This window comes from Salmo salar, chromosome ssa24, assembly GCF_905237065.1.
Source record: "Salmo salar chromosome ssa24, Ssal_v3.1, whole genome shotgun sequence".
NCBI classification, from domain to species: Eukaryota; Metazoa; Chordata; class Actinopteri; order Salmoniformes; family Salmonidae; genus Salmo; species Salmo salar.
The window spans coordinates 38,727,158-38,752,111 of NC_059465.1; the positions used below are offsets into that span (position 1 = coordinate 38,727,158).

Below are 24,954 nucleotides of genomic sequence, written 5' to 3' on the forward strand. Positions count from 1 at the left end.
TGTACAGTAACACAGTAACATGTACAGTAACATGTACAGTAATACAGTAACATGTGCAGTAATACAGTAACATGTACAGTAACATGTACAATAATACAGTAACATGTACCGTAACATTTACAGTAATACAGTAACATGTGCAGTAATACAGCAACATGTGCAGTAACATGTATAGTAACATGTACAGTAATACAGTAACATGTGCAGTGCCATGTACAGTAATACAGTAACATGTACAGTAACATTTACAGTAATACAGTAACATGTACAGTACCATGTGCCATAATACAGTAACATCTACAGTAGCATGTACAGTAATACAGTAACATGTACAGTAACATGTACAGTAATACAGTAACATGTACAGTAACATGTACAGTAATACAGTAACATGTACAGTAACATGTACAGTAATACAGTGACATGTACAGTACCATGTACAGTAATACAGTAACATGTACAGTAATACAGTGACATGTACAGTACCATGTACACTAATACAGTAACATGTACAGTAATACAGTAACATGTACAGTAATACAGTAACATGTGCAGTAACATGTACAATAACATGTACAGTAGCATGTACAGTAATACAGTAACATGTACAATAACATATACAGTAACATGTACAGTAATACAGTAACATGTATAGTAATCAGTATTTAATAAGTCAAGGATGCGTCCCCTCACTATTAATTCAGTAACCCATTAAGAACTAGGCTACAGTGTCAACTAGATACACTCGTTTAGCTAGCTTTACTCTAAACCAGTTTTAAAGGAAATTCATTTTTCTGAAGAGATTAGCAATATTTTGTCATTTCTCTTTCTTACTAGCACTGATTTCAGAAATAGCTGCTCTTTTTGAGGACAGGTTTACTGCCAATTACTGTGATTGTCTGACCTACCTTAGTTGAATGCACTGATTGTAAGAATGTTAAAAATGACTAAAATGTAAAAAATTATATATACAGGATGTCATACTCACAGTAGTGAACATACGAAAGGAGCCAAATGTTGGCAAGGGTGTTAGATAGGAGCTAGATTTTGCTAGGGGGTGTCAGACATGGGAGGTAGATGTTGCTAGGGGAGACAGAGATGGGAGGTAGATGTTGCTAGGTGGTGTCAGAGATGGGAGCTAGATGTTGCTAGGGGTGTCAGAGATGGGAGGTAAATGTTGCTAGGGGTGTCAGAGATGGGAGGTAGATGTTGCTAGGGGTGTCAGAGATGGGAGGTAGATGTTGCTAGGTGTGTCAGAGATGGGAGCTAGATTTTGCTAGGGGGTGTCAGACATGGGAGGTAGATGTTGCTAGGAGGTGTCAGAGATGGGAGCTAGATGTTGCTAGGGGTGTCAGAGATGGGAGGTAGATGTTGCTAGGGGTGTCAGAGATGGGAGGTAGATGTTGCTAGGGGTGTCAGACATGGGAGGTAGATGTTGCTAGGGGGTGTCAGAGATGGGAGCTAGATGTTGCTAGGGGTGTCAGAGATGGGAGGTGGATGTTGCTAGGGGGTGTCAGAGATGGGAGCTAGATGTTGCTAGGGGTGTCAGAGATGGGAGGTGGATGTTGCTAGGGGGTGTCAGAGGCGGGAGCTAGATGTTGCTAGGGGGTGTCAGAGATGGGGGGTAGATGTTGCTAGCGGTGTCAGAGATGGGAGCTAGATGTTGCTAGGAGTGTAAGAGATGTGAGGTAGATGTTGCTAGGGGTGTCAGCGATGGGAGGTAGATGTTGCTAGGAGTGTGCTGGTGCCCTCCAAGTCACACAAATTCACTCCTCATTATTCAGTGACCCACATGAAAGTATTTGCTTCACCTCTGGTATCAATGCTGGGATTAGCCAATGGGGATTACCCTGACAGAAGCCAGCACTCTCTCTCCTTCCAGTTTGTGTAGCTACGTACGTCCACTTCAGAGCTAGTCTGGATGCAGATCAGGTACTTGCAGCTAGCTGTGTTAGCCTCCCTTGTCTCAATCTGCCTAGCAGGACAGAAAGAAAAGTCCAGTAATCAATAGAGGGGGGATCGAGACCCAGAGCCGTTACTTCCGTGGCGTGTACGTGCTACCCTCATGGACAACAGAGTTTGCCAGGTAATCAGACCTTGTTACCCTCAGCCCCACTGGCTGTGCGTAAGCCATCTGCATAGCGTCTTAATTAGAGGCAAGGCTTGGTCGATGGGATCAATCTGATCTCATGACTCGGTCATGACAGTGTTTCCGTCCCTCCACCCTGCATGCACAAAGCCTGACGTGTGTTTGTGTGTGGTGGATCTTGCGCCCAGCGACTGTCAGAAAGAACAAACGTTGAAGATGGAGCGTCCCCCTCACACATGATTGATCAACCCAGTCAGTGGGATTTTGTTTGTCTACTGGACTGTCTCGTCAGTCAACCATGTTTCTGAAAGGGCAACAATGGAACATTCATGATTGATAGAAGATAGATGTTTAATCCAGATCCAATTTAGAGGAGAACCCAGTGGACTATTGTTGACAAGCCACATGTGATCAGGTCTAGGAGACATGAATGGTTTTGACAGTATAGGACAGTTGCTGTAGGGTGCTGGACAGTTTAGTATCTCCCCCACTGATGGTTAAGGTTAGGATTGCGGGACGGGAAGCTAGATGCTAGATCTGTACCTGGGGGAAGTATAGCAGGACAGTGTAGGCTGTTGGGGGGGTCAGATATTTCTGCCTGTTGCAGAGGCTGCAGTAGAGGGAGAAATAATGACTTTAAACAAGTTATAATTCTGACACCAGTGTTAAAGGAACAGAGTGTAGGGAATATAGCCCAGGCTATCACAACAGTATATAGTATATGTAGGGAATATAGCCCGGTCTATCACAACAGTATATAGTATATGTAGGGAATATAGCCCGGTCTATCACAACAGTATATAGTATATGTAGGGAATATAGCCCGGTCTATCTCAACAGTATATAGTATATGTAGGGAATATAGCCCGGTCTATCTCAACAGTATATAGTATATGTAGGGAATATAGCCCGGTCTATCTCAACAGTATATAGTATATGTAGGGAATATAGCCCAGGCTATCTCAACAGTATATAGTATATGTAGGGAATATAGCCCGGTCTATCTCAACAGTATATAGTATATGTAGGGAATATAGCCCGGTCTATCTCAACAGTATATAGTAAATGTAGGGAATATAGCCCGGTCTATCTCAACAGTATATAATAAATGTAGGGAATATAGCCCAGGCTATCTCAACAGTATATAGTATATGTAGGGAATATAGCCCAGTCTATCTCAACAGTATATAGTAAATGTAGGGAATATAGCCCAGGCTATCACAACAGCATATAGTGTATGTACCGTGTCATATAATTGCTACATTTACTATCAATATTGCATTAAAAATAGTTTTCCAGATTGTTTTTTGGCAATTATTTTTTGCGATGCGAATATTGGGTCACGAGTCAGACAACCTGGTTCAATTTGGGTCTCGAGCTAAAACCAGTTGAGAACCACTGCTATATAGTGTATGTACACTCAACTTGGAACTGTTGTTGTCACTGAGATGAAGCATTGAACAGATCAAGTAGTAGTTATGAATATGTAACATTTCATCTGTAACATGATAGGATGTACAGTTAGTGTCTCTCTGCCCTTCTTCCTATTCAGGTGAGATCGTAACGGTGTCTAGTTTCCATAATGGCTCCAGGGCTCTGAGGTGAAGTTTTCCCTAGGTATAGATCTAGGATCAGCTTCCCCAAACCTTATCTTAGCCATTAGTGGGTGAAACACAAAACTGACCCAAGATCCAGCGGGAACAAATGTGGTTTATATCTCCCTCTAGTGACTGGAGGTTATCAGTGCACCTTGTGCAAATCTCAGTTGCAGTTTTAAGATCTATGATCTGGATTATTGTCAATATTGTGATGAAATCCAGCCTGTATGACAGATTTGACTTTATGACTGAGTGTTTCTTGTTCCGTTTCTTCATACCAATAACTGCAGACAAAATCTAGCCTTGCTGAAAACGCCATAGATGATGAGGCAAGTGGCATAACTAAACGTGTTTGAAATGTCGCTTGTTCTAGACATTTGTTTCCTCCTTGATGCTCAGCCATGTATTCTGGCCATGTTCTCCGCTGAGTCCTTTGAAGCCTTTTAGCCACCCATTTAGCAGCTCAGTCAACCCATCTATAAAATCTTTATGTGTCTGCCTCGGTTTGATATAAAACTTGTGTATGAAAATGTCACTTTTGGACATTTTCAGACCTATTAAAGGTGCTACACATAGGATTAATTTGTATTTTAGCATTGTAATTTCAGAAAATGTCCATAATATATCTGCAGTAATAGTGGAACGATAGTGTTTCACAGTATTACATTTTAGTCATTTAGCAGACGCTCTTATCCAGAGCGACTTACAGTAGTGAATGCATACATTTCAAAAAAAAATGTTTTTGTACGGGCCCCCCATGGGAATCGAACCCACAACCCTGGCGTTGCACACATCATGCTGGCGTTGCACACACCATACTCTACCAACTGAGCCACAGGGAACTATTACTTATCCTGCAGTGTTGTGATTGGCTGTGATATTCACCTCTTGACTTCTCCAGCAGGAGCGGCATCTGTTGTCAAAATGGGAAAGCTGTTTTGAGTTTGTGGCTGTGTTATCTAGTCGAAATTGGGTCAAGTGGCCAATGTAGAAATTGATCTGTCATTTTCTGGTTGCTAAAATTCTAGAATGTTTGCTCAGTTTCAGTTTATGTGAGAGAACAAACACTGAATAGAGTAGGGAATCATTGTACCATCTATGAGTAGAAGTTCACGGTGCTCATTCGGTGGGTAAGCGAATACTCCTACCACTGTCTCTCCCAAGCATCTTTGACCAGTCTTTTGGTTTACTGCCCTGCATACTGCTAGGAGTAACTTGCGAGTTGGTGATTTCACGCTCGTTTAGTAAAGTTCAGCCAGGATACATACAGTGAGTAAGTCCTTCGCCTTCTCTCTGTTTATAGTAGTGGTGCATGTGTGATCAAGTCTGTTTCTTGTGCGTGTTTGCCATTTCACTGGCGGCACTTCATTTCGGGAGGTGGGGTGTGGGTTGTGTTTGCGAACTCATTTTAGCTCACAACAAGCTCAATGCAGAAGAGGAACAAAAGGCTTGATGATTTAAGGGTGTGAATGTCACCAGCCAGACCGCATTTAAAACCATGTCTGAGGATTTAGCAATCTTCCAAACAACACTTTGACAAGCACTCTTCCAAAGGAGCGTACCTCGAAAACCAATCGAGGCGAAATAACATTTTAATCGATGGAATTGTGGATGTAAAGACAAACTTGGCATGACACAGAAGTCAAGGCCAAGAAACTCCTGGCAGATCAACTCAAACTCGATCCTAAACTCATTGAGATGGAGAGGGTGAATAGGAATGGCACTTTCTTCCCTGATGGACGGCCCAGATCTATAGTGGTGAAACTTCTCAGGTTCAAAGACGAGGAGGAGATTTTCAGGCGAGCCAAGTGCCTGAAGGGAATCAAAATCTTCATCAATGAAGACTTCTCCAAAAAGGTATGCCTCAAATGAAAGGAACTGCTGCCACAACTAATTGAAGAACAAAAGAAAGGCAACATCGCATAGATGAAGTATGATCAGCTGGTCGTTCACCCCCCTCTCGTAGGCCTATGGCAAGTGACTCAGCTATAGTCCACTGATTTCACACACACACATGTACTCTACTTTGTTCATGTGTTTCACCTAACCTGGTGACCAAAAACACACATTGCTCTAAATGTCATAAGTCTCTGAAGTCTTCGGTGGTGTTATGTGGACTGTGTCAATGTGCATTCCACAGGAAGTGCCCCCCTATTGATACAACTAACACAAATGTATGGTTGTATTGGACATGTGAGGTGTACACTTCCATGTTTCTGTTCCACTCTCTGGATGATTCCCACTCTGTATCTCTCTTAGTTAGGCAGGATATCAACCCTGATAACATGGTCTTCAACCCATTAGATATGAATGAATTCATGAAGTGAACAATACATATAATGATTGTTGATCCAGATTGAAGTTTCCTGAAATTGACCAGAGATGAGTATCACTTGTGATTACTATAATGTTAAACTGCTATACAGGTTGGTCATTGTTTATCTAATAAATTCCAAGACAAGCTTATTTTCTACTTTTTAATCCTAAAAAAAACCAACCACCTTGTTCATTATCTGTCTTCTCTCAGTCATGAATGTTCCGTTGTTGCCCTTTCAGAAACATGGTTGACTGAAGAGATGTCCATGCTTTATGACGTTTCTCCGTATAATGCTGTTCACCGCTGTAGAACATCAAGAGTGGGAGGAGTATGGTACATGTCTGCTTACTCTTTTTTAATACATCTTTCAATTGTGTTTTTCACCAACGCTTTCCCTTAGTTAAATCATGTAAGAGATCAGCAGAAGGGTTCTGGTTTATAACCGGTCTCAAGTAGTATGAAAAGTCTCACAAATCCCTCTATCCTGAATTCTGAAAATTACAAAAAGTATAAGAACAAATTTACTCACCTACTTTGGATATCCCCAAAATACTAACAAATTCCAAGAATCATTAAATAGTATAAAGTCAACTTGGAAAATCTCAATCAACTTGACAAGAACAATACATCTACAGCTATCCCATATCAATGTATTGTTGGAAATAAGACCTATAGTGATCCTGGTGTTATTTCATGTCAATTTCGTTTTTTTTTATTTGGGTTCCTCTCTGTCAAAGAAAATGGGTAACTGATGGAAATCCATTGGATTACATTAAGGGACATTTCCCTTCTCTGCTTCAGTTTGATCCTCCTGATGTAATGGAGGTGTTGATGTAATGGAGATGATGATGTAATAGAGGTGTTGATGTAATGGAGGTGATGATGTAATGGAGAGGATGATGTAATGGAGGTGATGATGTAATGGAGGTGTTGATGTAATGGAGATGATGATGTCATGGAGGTGATGATGTAATGGAGGTGTTGATGTAATGGAGATGATGATGTAATGGAGGTGATGATGTAATAGAGGTGATGATGCAATGGAGGTGATGATGTAATGGAGGTGATGATGTAATGGAGATGATGATGTAATGGAGGTGATGATGTAATGGAGGTGATGATGTAATGGAGGTGATGATGTAATGGAGGTGATGATGTAATGGAGGTGTTGATGTAATGGAGATGATGATGTAATGGAGGTGATGATGTAATGGAGGTGTTGATGTAATGGAGATGATGATGTAATGGAGGTGATGATGTAATGGAGGTGTTGATGTAATGGAGATGATGATGTAATGGAGGTGATGATGTAATAGAGGTGATGATGCAATGGAGGTGATGATGTAATGGAGGTGATGATGTAATGGAGGTGATGATGTAATGGAGGTGATGATGTAATGGAGGTGATGATGTAATGGAGGTGATGATGTAATGGAGGTGTTGATGTAATGGATGTGATGATGTAATGGAGGTGATGATGTAATGGAGGTGATGATGTAATGGAGGTGAAGAAGGTGATTGGTAACTTAAAAATATCAGCAGCAGGTCATGATGAGATTGGTGCCTCTTTGGTGAAATCAGTGTCTTCCTCGATTACTGAGCCTCTAACGTATATATCTTCACCAAATCTATGCAAACTGGTACTGTTCCTAAAAATAAAAAAATTAAAAAAGTTATCCCACTTTATAAATCTGGGGATCCAATATATTTTACAGATTATTGGCCAATATCTGTACTACAAAAAAAATATATATATTTTTTCCTATATGATCAACAATATCAATTTCATAAAAAGCTACTTCATAGATATGGCTCTTTTGCAACTTGTGGATAAAATCTTTACAGCTCTGAACAACAATGAATACGCTCTTGGCATCTTTTTAGATTTATCCAAAGCGTTTGACATGGTTGATCATTAAATATTACTTACTAAATGTTATTATTACGGTTTTCATGATTATACATATAATTGGTTATATAGTTATGTTTATGATAGAGAATAATGTGTTTATGCAAATGGCTGTGCATCTACCAGAGCTAAGATATTCTGTGGAGTGCCACAGGGTTGGATAATTGGACCTTTGTTATTTTTAATCTATATCTATGGCCTTGCTGCTGGGTCTTCTACCATACTTCCCATTCTCTTCGCTGATGATACCAATTAGATTTTCACACTTTTTATTCACAGCCAACTCAGGCATTGCCAAATCTTCTCAATGGTCCCAGATAAACAAATGATCTTTAAATGTAAATAAATTCTAATCACTAGTAATAATAAGAAATATTGTATACAAAAAAAATAGCCAGAATTGTAATTGTTGGGAATGAAATGGAACAAGTTCTATTTGATGAAAAGTTATCCGTGAAGATCATGTTCAATTTGTCTGCAGCACAGTGATGATATCTGTTGGTATCATCAGAAAGATGATCAGGCTTGCTTCCTAACTCGATACTATAGCTTCATTTACCCATATATTAGTTACTGTATTATTGGCTGGGCGAGTACATATGTCTCCTACCTACACAAATTACTCATCATACAAAAGAAATGTGCAAGACTAGCCACCTCCTCTAATTACCTGGCTCCATCTGCACCTTTGTTTAAGAAACTCAATATCTTGTCTCTTTACCACATTAATGTTCGGCAATTATGAACTTTCATCTACAAATACTCATACCTCCCAGATAGTTTACCTAAACCCTTCAATGGATTCTTCCAGGTTAATTCTGAAATCCATCTATCTAACACCAGATACTGTGATAACCTTCACCCTCCCCACTGCTGCACCTCACATAGTCAATTCTCTAACAGATACAGAGGTACCATACTCTGGAATTCATATCTTCACATTGCTAAAACATCATCATCATCATACATCAATAACTTCAAGTGAAGACTGGGGGTCAGCCTGATGAACCAAACTACCCAGTAATCTCCTCCATGTAGACTGGGGGTCAGCCTGTTGAACCAAACTACCCAGTAATCTCCTCCATGAAGACTGGGGGTCAGCCTGATGAACCAAACTACCCAGTAATCTCCTCCATGAAGACTGGGGGTCAGCCTGATGAACCAAACTACCCAGTAATCTCCTCCATGAAGACTGGGGGTCAGCCTGATGAACCAAACTACCCAGTAATCTCCTCCATGTAGACTGGGGGTCAGCCTGATGAACCAAACTACCCAGTAATCTCCTCCATGAAGACTGGGGATAAACCTGATTAACCAAACTACTCAATAATCTCCTCCATATAGACTCTCCCACACTCACATGCACACACACATTTAACCAAAACAAATATCATTTTTTTCGTGACTACTGATCAATTAATTTATAATCAGTGGGTTGTGTTATCTGTTTTAACAAATCTTTCGCATTTTTTTACTTTATATATTGTATATTGTTTTTCTTTGTGGTGTGGTTTTCATATAAGCCCCTGTATTGTTGTCTATCACTTGTTTTCTTTAGTGCAAGTACATTTGACTTAAATCTAAATCTTTTCAATAACTACAAATGGCGTTTTTACAGTTGTTTGAAGCTAGTGGAACAAAACCGAAAGTGAAAATCTCAAGTGCCAGTCTCCACCATGTTATGGGGAAATGGGACATAGGAGAGGAGGGAGATTTGTTTTGAATGAAGCCTAGTGCTGTTGTAATTATTTTGGTGAAATTATGGAAAGATGTCAGGGTTCTCGTGAAATGATTCATAGCCTCATTAAATAAAGGATTGTGTCTTGTGTGATAGGTGTTTGTGTATGTTTACTCAAATTAGCAACTGTTGCTACTCTGTTCTAACAGTTTGAAATTGTCACGTCCTGATCAGTAAAAGGGGTCATTTGTCATTGTAGTATGGTCAGGGCATGGCAGGGGGTGTTGTTTTTGGTGTGTTTTTGGGTTGGTTTGTTTCATGGGGATTTGTTCTAGTTTTCATTTTCTATGTTCATTTTCTATGTGTGGCCGAGTATGGTTTCCAATCAGAGGCAAGTGTCTTTCGTTGTCTCTGATTGGAAGCCATACTTAGGCAGCCTGTTTTTTCCTGTGGGTTGTGGGTAGTTGTTTCTCGTATAGTCTATGTTACCTTACGGAACTGTCGTGTGTCGTTTCGTTATTTTTTGTTTAAGTGTTCACGTTACTGTAATAAAAGAAGATGAGCACTTTACACGCTGCGCCTTGGTCCAATCCTTCTGCCAGATGTGACAGAAATAAATCCTTTCCTCTTGATTTTGGCTTCCTGTCTGTAATGCTGGCGTTGACCTGCTCAGTCATGTTTGCCTACAGTGACATCTCCATTGCGAGAAATGAAATACTGCAAATTCTAATAACATTTTCACACTACTGAGACAATCCGATCTGAACCGAGCTGTACTGTACAGTGGCTGGAACCGTGCTGGAAAAGATAACGTGAACAGATCATGTCCAAGCCAGCACAGTACGTTCGGTTCAGCCCAGGACTGACCCCATTTAGTCGACTGGTCGATTGATTGGTCCATAGGCTGTAGGTCGACTGAGATCTTTTTAGTGGCAAATATATTTGTACAAAATTATGGAACACAAGACACCTGTCTGAGTGGACTAATCCGTTGTGAAGGCCTTGGGGATGACACACCAGTATCACATTTACTGTTAATTACTATAATTTCTAATCTACAATGTTTGTATGGTTATGGTAATTTCTGTTAATGCATTCAATATATTATTACAGTCTTACCATTGTCATTGTAGGAGTGGACACGTTGTTTGCACAGCGCACAAACTAGGCTATACTATTTAATTCTATTTACAAGTTGTCAATTTATTAATTGTGTTTGGTTTGGAGCGCTCCTGTCAATCCTGAGTAAGTGCATGCACCTGGTTACACATTGAACTAGGACTAGGCTACCTGGCCTGTGTGCAAATGTAGGCCTATAAATGTTCCCATTTGGGGATCTGATACTGTTTCTGATTGTCATAACTCACCATCTCTGTGGAGCTTCTCAAAGTCATTTTTTCTTCACCTCAAAAAGCAAGTAAAATAAGTGTTTTTACAGCCACTGAGTATGACAATAGTTCCTCAACATAGCCCATTGGAAAAATCTGTCCAGCTCTCCCTTTCCATAACCACTCAGCGTGAAAGGGGAACAAATGTAATTCTCTGATCAGGTGGAAATGTCCATACAAAAGGCCTACCTGATTATATTTTATCCCTTGAGAAAATAGCATACAGCTAATAGTTGATACGATGTCTCAAATGCCTTGCAGACAGGCCATGCATAGCCAACGTGATTTACAGGATATTTATTTTTATCAAGATATTTTCTAACTGTGGGCTGCAATGTTTTTATTACTTTTAGATTTGTATCATTTTAATTTAGATATAATTTTGATTAATCACATGACATTGATTTTGAGATATGAAGACTTTATTATGAATGAAATTAAACTGTTCCACGAAAATATGCATATGAAAATCATAACTGGCATGCAGATCAGTAGAAATGGTAGGATAACATGGCACTCCAAATGGAAAAGGTCGCTGACCGCTAGCCTATTACTTATTACGGTCAACTTCAGGAGCGTAATGGCAGAATGTGTGGAAGCCAGCAGCATCGGGAGGAGGAGGAGGAGGAGGGTCGGGTAGGGAACAGGCTGTTTTCTTCTGATTAGGCTATGTTGATCTCTGGCTCCCTCTTTAGTAATTTGTGTGTCTTCATTTTTAATTGCAGTGCTTAAAGCATCAGGCAAAGTATCCTACATATATTTGATTTAATTCAAACACATAGCATGTGTCTATATATGGGGAAATGCATGTTTTAAAATTTCAACCAATCGATTGGTCGAAAGAACAGATTACTCTCAGTCGACCAAGACAGCCCTAGTTCAGCCTTGTAGTATGAATCAGGTTTAATTTAAACCTCCCCAGGTTCTCACTGTGTCCCTCCCTCTCTGTGTCTCTGTCACAGCGGCCCCCAGCACAGAAAACATGGCGCTCTACGTAGGCATCGTCATCGCTGTCATAATGTGTCTGGTCATCTCCGTCATCGTGGCGCTCTTCGTCTACCGGAAAACCCACCGGGACTTTGACTCTGACATCATCGACTCATCAGCCCTCAACGGAGGCTTCCAGTCGGTCAATATAAAGACGGCGCGCTCAGGTGAGTAGGATGTGGGGCGGTGACTAGGTCCTAGCTTAGCCTGGGTACCAGACCTGTTTGTGCCATCATTCCAGTCCTTGCCACTCCTTGTCATATGCCAGTAGTGGAAGGATAGCACAAACAGGTCTGGTACCCAGGCTATTTCTAGCTGTGCTCTTATCGTTGCATCAGACAATGGTTCAGTTTGGGATGTCTTTCCGGTAACACTTTATTTCATGACATATAGATTACCCATACTTACTAAGAAATGACATAGTATAGATTACCCATACTTACTAAGAAATTACATAGTATAGATTACCCATACTTACTAAGAAATTACATAGTATAGATTACCCATACTTACTAAGAAATGACATAGTACAGATTACCCGTATTTACTAAGAAATGACATGGTATAGATTACCCATATTTACTAAGAAATGACATGGTATAGATTGCCCATATTTACTAAGAAATGACATGGTATAGATTACCCGTATTTACTAAGAAATGACATGGTATAGATTACCCATATTTACTAAGAAATGACATGGTATAGATTACCCATATTTACTAAGAAATGACATGGTATAGATTACCCATACTTACTAAGAAATGACATAGTATAGATTACCCATACTTACTAAGAAATGACATAGTACAGATTACCCATATTTACTAAGAAATGACATGGTATAGATTACCCATATTTACTAAGAAATGACATGGTATAGATTACCCATATTTACTAAGAAATTACATAGTATAGATTACCCATACTTACTAAGAAATGACATGGTATAGATTACCCATATTTACTAAGAAATGACATGGTATAGATTACCCATATTTACTAAGAAATGACATGGTATAGATTACCCATATTTACTAAGAAATGAGATGGTATAGATTACCCATATTTATTAAGAAATGACATGGTATAGATTACCCATATTTACTAAGAAATGACATGGTATAGATTACCCATATTTACTAAGAAATGACATGGTATAGATTACCCATATTTACTAAGAAATGAGATGGTATAGATTACCCATATTTACTAAGAAATTACATGGTATAGATTACCCATATTTACTAAGAAATGAGATGGTATAGATGACCCGTATTTACTAAGAAATGACATAGTATAGATGACCCGTATTTACTAAGAAATGACATAGTATAGATTACCCATATTTACTAAGAAATGACATAGTATAGATTACCCATATTTACTAAGAAATGACATAGTATAGATGACCCGTATTTACTAAGAAATGACATAGTATAGATGACCCATATTTACTAAGAAATGACATAGTATAGATTACCCATATTTACTAAGAAATGACATAGTATAGATTACCCGTATTTACTAATAAATGACATAGTATAGATGACCCATATTTACTAAGAAATGACATAGTATAGATGACCCGTATTTACTAAGAAATGACATAGTGTAGATGACCCGTATTTACTAAGAAATGACATAGTATAGATGACCCGTATTTACTAAGAAATGACATGGTATAGATTACCTATATTTACTAAGAAATGACATAGTAATAGAAATGGTTGTTACACTGCAGTGATGTAGTTAAATCACTAAACCTCCAGTCCGAGTCGAGTTCCAAGTCCCTAGTGTAAGTTACTTTCTAAATGTAATCCGTTACAGTTACTAGTTACCTGTCCAAAATTGTAATCGGTAACGTAACTGTTGGATTACCTCAGTAACATAATCTGATTACATTCAGTTACTTTTAGATTACAGCAGTTGCACCATTGGAAGACATAGATTGGACTGTAGCCTACAAAAACCCATTCCTACTCTTTTCCCGCGATTCATCAAACACATTTGGTGTGTCATCATAGTGGTCTCTGACTTGTGGTCAGATTCGCTCAGGTGGAACAAATTTAAATTTGCGCCTTTTTTCAATTAACACCAGACCTCACCGGTACAGACAACACACGATAACACCAGACCTCACCGGTACAGACAACACACGATAACACCAGACCTCACCGGTATAGACAACACACGATAACACCAGACCTCACCGGTATAGACAACACACGATAACACCAGACCTCACCGGTACAGTCACCGGTACAGTCACCGGTACAGACAACACACGATAACAACAGACCTCACCGGTACAGACAACACACGATAACACCAGACCTCACCGGTACAGTCACCGGTACAGACACCGGTACAGACAACACACGATAACACCAGACCTCACCGGTACAGACACCGGTACAGACAACACACGATAACACCAGACCTCACCGGTACAGACAACACACGATAACACCAGACCTCACCGGTACAGACAACACACGATAACACCAGACCTCACCGGTACAGACAACACACAATAACACCAGACCTCACCGGTACAGACACCGGTATAGACAACACACGATAACACCAGACCTCACCGGTACAGACAACAGGTGATAATACCAGACCTCACCGGTACAGGCACCGGTATAGACAACACACGATAACACCAGACCTCACCGGTACAGACAACACACGATAACACCAGACCTCACCGGTACAGACACCGGTACAGACAACACACGATAACACCAGACCTCACCGGTATAGACAACACGTGATAACACCAGACCTCACCGGTACAGTCACCGGTACAGAAAACACACGATAACACCAGACCTCACCGGTATAGACAACACACGATAACACCAGACCTCACCGGTATAGACAACACGTGATAACACCAGACCTCACCGGTACAGACACCGGTACAGACAACACACGATAACACCAGACCTCACCGGTACAGACACCGGTACAGACAACACACGATAACACCAGACCTCACCGGTACAGACAACACACAATAACACCAGACCTCACCGGTACAGATACCAGGAATAGACAACACACGATAACACCAGACCTCACCGGTACAGACAACACACGATAAAACCAGACCTCACCGGTATAGACACCGGTATAGACAACACATGATAACACCAGACCTCACCGGTATAGACAACACGTGATAATACCAGACCTCACCGGTACAGACACCGGTATAGACAACACACGATAACACCAGACCTCACCGGTACAGACAACACACGATAACACCAGACCTCACCGGTACAGACAACACATGATAACACCAGACCTCACCGGTATAGACAACACGTGACAATACCAGACCTCACCGGTACAGACAACACACGATAACACCAGACCTCACCGGTACAGACAACACGTGATAACACCAGACCTCACCGGTATAGACAACACGTGATAACACCAGACCTCACAGGTACAGACAACACACGATAACACCAGACCTCACCGGTACAGACAACACAAGATAACACCAGACCTCACCGGTACAGTCACCGGTACAGACAACACACGATAACACCAGACCTCACCGGTATAGACAACACGTGATAACACCAGACCTCACCGGTATAGACACCGGTACAGACAACACACGATAACACCAGACCTCACCGGTACAGTCACCGGTACAGACAACACACGATAACACCAGACCTCACCGGTATAGACAACACGTGATAACACCAGACCTCACCGGTATAGACACCGGTACAGACAACACACAATAACACCAGACCTCACCGGTACAGACACCGGTATAGACAACACACGATAACACCTGACCTCACCGGTACAGACAACACACAATAACACCAGACCTCACCGGTACAGACACCGGTATAGACAACACACGATAACACCAGACCTCACCGGTATAGACAACACGTGATAATACCAGACCTCACCGGTATAGACAACACACGATAACACCAGACCTCACCGGTACAGACAACACACAATAACACCAGACCTCACCGGTATAGACAACACACGATAACACCAGACCTCACCGGTACACACACCGGTATAGACAAAACACGATAACACCAGACCTCACTGGTACAGACACCGGTACAGACAACACACGATAACACCAGACCTCACCGGTACAGACAACACGTGATAATACCAGACCTCACCGGTACAGACACCGGTATAGACAACACACGATAACACCAGACCTCACCGGTACAGACAACACACGATAACACCAGACCTCACCGGTACAGACAACACACGATAACACCAGACCTCACCGGTACAGACAACACACGATAACACCAGACCTCACCGGTACAGACACCGGTATAGACAACACACGATAACACCAGACCTCACCGGTATAGACAACACGTGATAACACCAGACCTCACCGGTACAGTCACCGGTACAGACAACACACGATAACACCAGACCTCACCGGTATAGACAACACACGATAACACCAGACCTCACCGGTATAGACAACACGTGATAACACCAGACCTCACCGGTACAGTCACCGGTACAGACAACACGTGATAACACCAGACCTCACCGGTACAGACAACACACGATAACACCAGACCTCACCGGTACAGACACCGGTACAGACAACACACGATAACACCAGACCTCACCGGTATAGACAACACGTGATAACACCAGACCTCACCGGTACAGTCACCGGTACAGACAACACACGATAACACCAGACCTCACCGGTATAGACAACACACGATAACACCAGACCTCACCGGTATAGACAACACGTGATAACACCAGACCTCACCGGTACAGACACCGGTACAGACAACACACGATAACACCAGACCTCACCGGTACAGACACCGGTACAGACAACACACGATAACACCAGACCTCACCGGTACAGACAACACACAATAACACCAGACCTCACCGGTACAGATACCAGAATAGACAACACACGATAACACCAGACCTCACCGGTATAGACAACACGTGATAACACCAGACCTCACCGGTACAGACACCGGTATAGACAACACACGATAACACCAGACCTCACCGGTACAGACAACACACGATAACACCAGACCTCACCGGTACAGACAACACATGATAACACCAGACCTCACCGGTATAGACAACACGTGATAATACCAGACCTCACCGGTACAGACAACACACGATAACACCAGACCTCACCGGTACAGACACCGTATAGACAACACACGATAACACCAGACCTCACCGGTACAGACAACACACGATAACAACAGACCTCACCGGTACAGACAACACGTGATAACACCAGACCTCACAGGTACAGACAACACACGATAACACCAGACCTCACCGGTACAGACAACACACGATAACACCAGACCTCACCGGTATAGACAACACACGATAACACCAGACCTCACCGGTATAGACAACACGTGATAACACCAGACCTCACCGGTACAGTCACCGGTACAGACAACACGTGATAACACCAGACCTCACCGGTACAGACAACACACGATAACACCAGACCTCACCGGTACAGACACCGGTACAGACAACACACGATAACACCAGACCTCACCGGTATAGACAACACGTGATAACACCAGACCTCACCGGTACAGTCACCGGTACAGACAACACACTATAACACCAGACCTCACCGGTATAGACAACACACGATAACACCAGACCTCACCGGTATAGACAACACGTGATAACACCAGACCTCACCGGTACAGACACCGGTACAGACAACACACGATAACACCAGACCTCACCGGTACAGACACCGGTACAGACAACACACGATAACACCAGACCTCACCGGTACAGACAACACACAATAACACCAGACCTCACCGGTACAGATACCAGGAATAGACAACACACGATAACACCAGACCTCACCGGTATAGACAACACGTGATAATACCAGACCTCACCGGTACAGACACCGGTATAGACAACACACGATAACACCAGACCTCACCGGTACAGACAACACACGATAACACCAGACCTCACCGGTACAGACAACACATGATAACACCAGACCTCACCGGTATAGACAACACGTGATAATACCAGACCTCACCGGTACAGACAACACACGATAACACCAGACCTCACCGGTACAGACACCGGTATAGACAACACACGATAACACCAGACCTCACCGGTACAGACAACACACGATAACAACAGACCTCACCGGTACAGACAACACGTGATAACACCAGACCTCACAGGTACAGACAACACACGATAACACCAGACCTCACCGGTACAGACAACACACGATAACACAAGACCTCACCGGTACAGTCACCGGTACAGACAACACACGATAACACCAGACCTCACCGGTATAGACAAAACGTAATAACACCAGACCTCACCGGTATAGACACCGGTACAGACAACACACGATAACACCAGACCTCACCGGTACAGACACCGGTACAGACAACACACGATAACACCAGACCTCACCGGTACAGACAACACACAATAACACCAGACCTCACCGGTACAGACACCGGTATAGACAACACACGATAACACCAGACCTCACCGGTACAGACACCGGTACAGACAACACACGATAACACCAGACCTCACCGGTATAGACAACACGTGATAACACCAGACCTCACCGGTACAGTCACCGGTAAAGACAACACACGATAACACCAGACCTCACCGGTATAGACAACACGTGATAACACCAGACCTCACCGGTATAGACACCGGTACAGACAACACACGATAACACCAGACCTCACCGGTATAGACAACACACGATAACACCAGACCTCACCGGTATAGACAACACGTGATAACACCAGACCTCACCGGTACAGACACCGGTACAGACAACACACGATAACACCAGACCGCACCGGTACAGACACCGGTACAGACAACACACGATAACACCAGACCTCACCGGTACAGACAACACACAATAACACCAGACCTCACCGGTACAGATAGCAGGAATAGACAACACACGATAACACCAGACCTCACCGGTACAGACAACACACGATAAAACCAGACCTCACCGGTATAGACACCGGTATAGACAACACATGATAACACCAGATCTCACCGGTATAGACAACACGTGATAATACCAGACATCAGCGGTACAGACACCGGTATAGACAACACACGATAACACCAGACCTCACCGGTACAGACAACACACGATAACACCAGACCTCACCGGTACAGACAACACATGATAACACCAGACTTCACCGGTATAGACAACACGTGATAATACCAGACCTCACCTGTACAGACAACACACGATAACACCAGACCTCACCGGTACAGACACCGGTATAGACAACACACGATAACACCAGACCTCACCGGTACAGACAACACACGTGATAACACCAGACCTCACCGGTATAGACAACACGTGATAACACCAGACCTCACAGGTACAGACAACACACGATAACACCAGACCTCACCGGTACAGACAACACACGATAACACCAGACCTCACCGGTACAGTCACCGGTACAGACAACACACGATAACACCAGACCTCACCGGTATAGACAAAACGTAATAACACCAGACCTCACCGGTACAGACACTGGTACAGACAACACACGATAACACCAGACCTCACCGGTACAGACAACACACAATAACACCAGACCTCACCGGTACAGACACCGGTATAGACAACACACGATAACACCAGACCTCACCGGTACAGACACCGGTACAGACAACACACGATAACACCAGACCTCACCGGTATAGACAACACGTTATAACACCAGACCTCGCCGGTACAGACACCGGTATAGACAACACACGATAACACCAGACCTCACCGGTACAGACACCGGTACAGACAACACACGATAACACCAGACCTCACCGGTATAGACAACACGTTATAACACCACACCTCGCCGGTACAGTCACCGGTACAGACAACACACGATAACACCAGACCTCACCGGTATAGACAACACGTGATAACACCAGACCTCACCGGTATAGACACCGGTACAGACAACACACGATAACACCAGACCTCACCGGTATAGACAACACACGATAACACCAGACCTCACCGGTACAGACAACACACGATAACAACAGACCTCACCGGTACAGACAACACGTGATAACACCAGACCTCACAGGTACAGACAACACATGATAACACCAGACCTCACCGGTATAGACAACACGTGATAACACCAGACCTCACCGGTACAGACAACACACGATAACACCAGACCTCACCGGTACAGACACCGGTATAGACAACACACGATAACACCAGACCTCACCGGTACAGACAACACACGATAACAACAGACCTCACCGGTACAGACAACACGTGATAACACCAGACCTCACAGGTACAGACAACACACGATAACACCAGACCTCACCGGTACAGACAACACACGATAACACCAGACCTCACCGGTACAGTCACCGGTACGGACAACACACGATAACACCAGACCTCACCGGTATAGACAAAACGTAATAACACCAGACCTCACCGGTATAGACACCGGTACAGACAACACACGATAACACCAGACCTCACCGGTACAGACACCGGTACAGACAACACACGATAACACCAGACCTCACCGGTACAGACAACACACAATAACACCAGACCTCACCGGTACAGACACCGGTATAGACAACACACGATAACACCAGACCTCACGGTACAGACACCGGTACAGACAACACACGATAACACCAGACCTCACCGGTATAGACAACACGTGATAACACCAGACCTCACCGGTACAGTCACCGGTAAAGACAACACACGATAACACCAGACCTCACCGGTATAGACAACACGTGATAACACCAGACCTCACCGGTATAGACACCGGTACAGACAACACACGATAACACCAGACCTCACCGGTATAGACAACACACGATAACACCAGACCTCACCGGTATAGACAACACGTGATAACACCAGACCTCACCGGTACAGACACCGGTACAGACAACACACGATAACACCAGACCTCACCGGTACAGACAACACACAATAACACCAGACCTCACCGGTACAGATACCAGGAATAGACAACACACGATAACACCAGACCTCACCGGTACAGACAACACACGATAAAACCAGACCTCACCGGTATAGACACCGGTATAGACAACACATGATAACACCAGATCTCACCGGTATAGACAACACGTGATAATACCAGACATCAGCGGTACAGACACCGGTATAGACAACACACGATAACACCAGACCTCACCGGTACAGACAACACACGATAACACCAGACCTCACCGGTACAGACAACACATGATAACACCAGACTTCACCGGTATAGACAACACGTGATAATACCAGACCTCACCTGTACAGACAACACACGATAACACCAGACCTCACCGGTACAGACACCGGTATAGACAACACACGATAACACCAGACCTCACCGGTACAGACAACACACGTGATAACACCAGACCTCACCGGTATAGACAACACGTGATAACACCAGACCTCACAGGTACAGACAACACACGATAACACCAGACCTCACCGGTACAGACAACACACGATAACACCAGACCTCACCGGTACAGTCACCGGTACAGACAACACACGATAACACCAGACCTCACCGGTATAGACAAAACGTAATAACACCAGACCTCACCGGTACAGACACTGGTACAGACAACACACGATAACACCAGACCTCACCGGTACAGACAACACACAATAACACCAGACCTCACCGGTACAGACACCGGTATAGACAACACACGATAACACCAGACCTCACCGGTACAGACACCGGTACAGACAACACACGATAACACCAGACCTCACCGGTATAGACAACACGTTATAACACCAGACCTCGCCGGTACAGACACCGGTATAGACAACACACGATAACACCAGACCTCACCGGTACAGACACCGGTACAGACAACACACGATAACACCAGACCTCACCGGTATAGACAACACGTTATAACACCACACCTCGCCGGTACAGTCACCGGTACAGACAACACACGATAACACCAGACCTCACCGGTATAGACAACACGTGATAACACCAGACCTCACCGGTATAGACACCGGTACAGACAACACACGATAACACCAGACCTCACCGGTATAGACAACACACGATAACACCAGACCTCACCGGTATAGACAACACGAGATAACACCAGACCTCACCGGTACAGACACCGGTACAGACAACACACGATAACACCAGACCTCACCGGTACAGACACCGGTACAGACAACACACGATAACACCAGACCTCACCGATACAGACAACACACAATAACACCAGACCTCACCGGTACAGATACCAGGAATAGACAACACACGATAACACCAGACCTCACCGGTACAGACAACACACGATAAAACCAGACCTCACCGGTATAGACACCGGTATAGACAACACATGATAACACCAGACCTCACCGGTATAGACAACACGTGATAATACCAGACCTCACCGGTACAGACACCGGTATAGACAACACACGATAACACCAGACCTCACCGGTACAGACAACACACAATAACACCAGACCTCACCGGTAAAGACAACACGTGATAATACCAGACCTCACCGGTACAGACAACACACGATAACACCAGACCTCACCGGTACAGACACCGGTATAGACAACACACGATAACACCAGACCTCACCGGTACAGACAACACACGATAACACCAGACCTCACCGGTACAGACAACACACGATAACAACAGACCTCACCGGTACAGACAACACGTGATAACACCAGACCTCACAGGTACAGACAACACATGATAACACCAGACCTCACCGGTATAGACAACACGTGATAATACCAGACCTCACCGGTACAGACAACACACGATAACACCAGACCTCACCGGTACAGACACCGGTATAGACAACACACGATAACACCAGACCTCACCGGTACAGACAACACACGATAACAACAGACCTCACCGGTACAGACAACACGTGATAACACCAGACCTCACAGGTACAGACAACACACGATAACACCAGACCTCACCGGTACAGACAACACACGATAACACCAGACCTCACCGGTACAGTCACCGGTACGGACAACACACGATAACACCAGACCTCACCGGTATAGACAAAACGTAATAACACCAGACCTCACCGGTATAGACACCGGTACAGACAACACACGATAACACCAGACCTCACCGGTACAGACACCGGTACAGACAACACACGATAACACCAGACCTCACCGGTACAGACAACACACAATAACACCAGACCTCACCGGTACAGACACCGGTATAGACAACACACGATAACACCAGACCTCACCGGTACAGACACCGGTACAGACAACACACGATAACACCAGACCTCACCGGTATAGACAACACGTGATAACACCAGACCTCACCGGTACAGTCACCGGTAAAGACAACACACGATAACACCAGACCTCACCGGTATAGACAACACCCGATAACACCAGACCTCACCGGTATAGACACCGGTACAGACAACACACGATAACACCAGACCTCACCGGTATAGACAACACACGATAACACCAGACCTCACCGGTATAGACAACACGTTATAACACCAGACCTCACCGGTACAGACACCGGTACAGACAACACACGATAACACCAGACCTCACCGGTACAGACAACACACAATAACACCAGACCTCACCGGTACAGATACCAGGAATAGACAACACACGATAACACCAGACCTCACCGGTACAGACAACACACGATAAAACCAGACCTCACCGGTATAGACACCGGTATAGACAACACATGATAACACCAGACCTCACCGGTATAGACAACACGTGATAATACCAGACCTCACCGGTACAGACACCGGTATAGACAACACACGATAACACCAGACCTCACCGGTACAGACAACACACGATAACACCAGACCTCACCGGTACAGACAACACATGATAACACCAGACTTCACCGGTATAGACAACACGTGATAATACCAGACCTCACCTGTACAGACAACACACGATAACACCAGACCTCACCGGTACAGACACCGGTATAGACAACACACGATAACACCAGACCTCACCGGTACAGACAACACACGTGATAACACCAGACCTCACCGGTATAGACAACACGTGATAACACCAGACCTCACAGGTACAGACAACACACGATAACACCAGACCTCACCGGTACAGACAACACACGATAACACCAGACCTCACCGGTACAGTCACCGGTACAGACAACACACGATAACACCAGACCTCACCGGTATAGACAAAACGTAATAACACCAGACCTCACCGGTACAGACACTGGTACAGACAACACACGATAACACCAGACCTCACCGGTACAGACAACACACAATAACACCAGACCTCACCGGTACAGACACCGGTATAGACAACACACGATAACACCAGACCTCACCGGTACAGACACCGGTACAGACAACACACGATAACACCAGACCTCACCGGTATAGACAACACGTTATAACACCAGACCTCGCCGGTACAGACACCGGTATAGACAACACACGATAACACCAGACCTCACCGGTACAGACACCGGTACAGACAACACACGATAACACCAGACCTCACCGGTATAGACAACACGTTATAACACCACACCTCGCCGGTACAGTCACCGGTACAGACAACACACGATAACACCAGACCTCACCGGTATAGACAACACGTGATAACACCAGACCTCACCGGTATAGACACCGGTACAGACAACACACGATAACACCAGACCTCACCGGTATAGACAACACACGATAACACCAGACCTCACCGGTATAGACAACACGTGATAACACCAGACCTCACCGGTACAGACACCGGTACAGACAACACACG

At 44.0% G+C, this 24,954-nt stretch overlaps 1 protein-coding gene across 2 annotated transcripts in view; it reads left to right on the plus strand.

The window, feature by feature from the left end:
* The window catches only part of unc5ca (unc-5 netrin receptor Ca), a 318,721-nt gene that overhangs the window by 223,684 nt on the left and 70,083 nt on the right, over positions 1-24,954 (plus strand). For both annotated transcript variants that reach the window (XM_045707149.1, XM_045707150.1), the window contains one exon: positions 11,942-12,133. In XM_045707149.1, the coding sequence (XP_045563105.1) occupies positions 11,942-12,133 (192 nt within the window). The remainder of the gene's footprint in view (positions 1-11,941; positions 12,134-24,954) is intronic.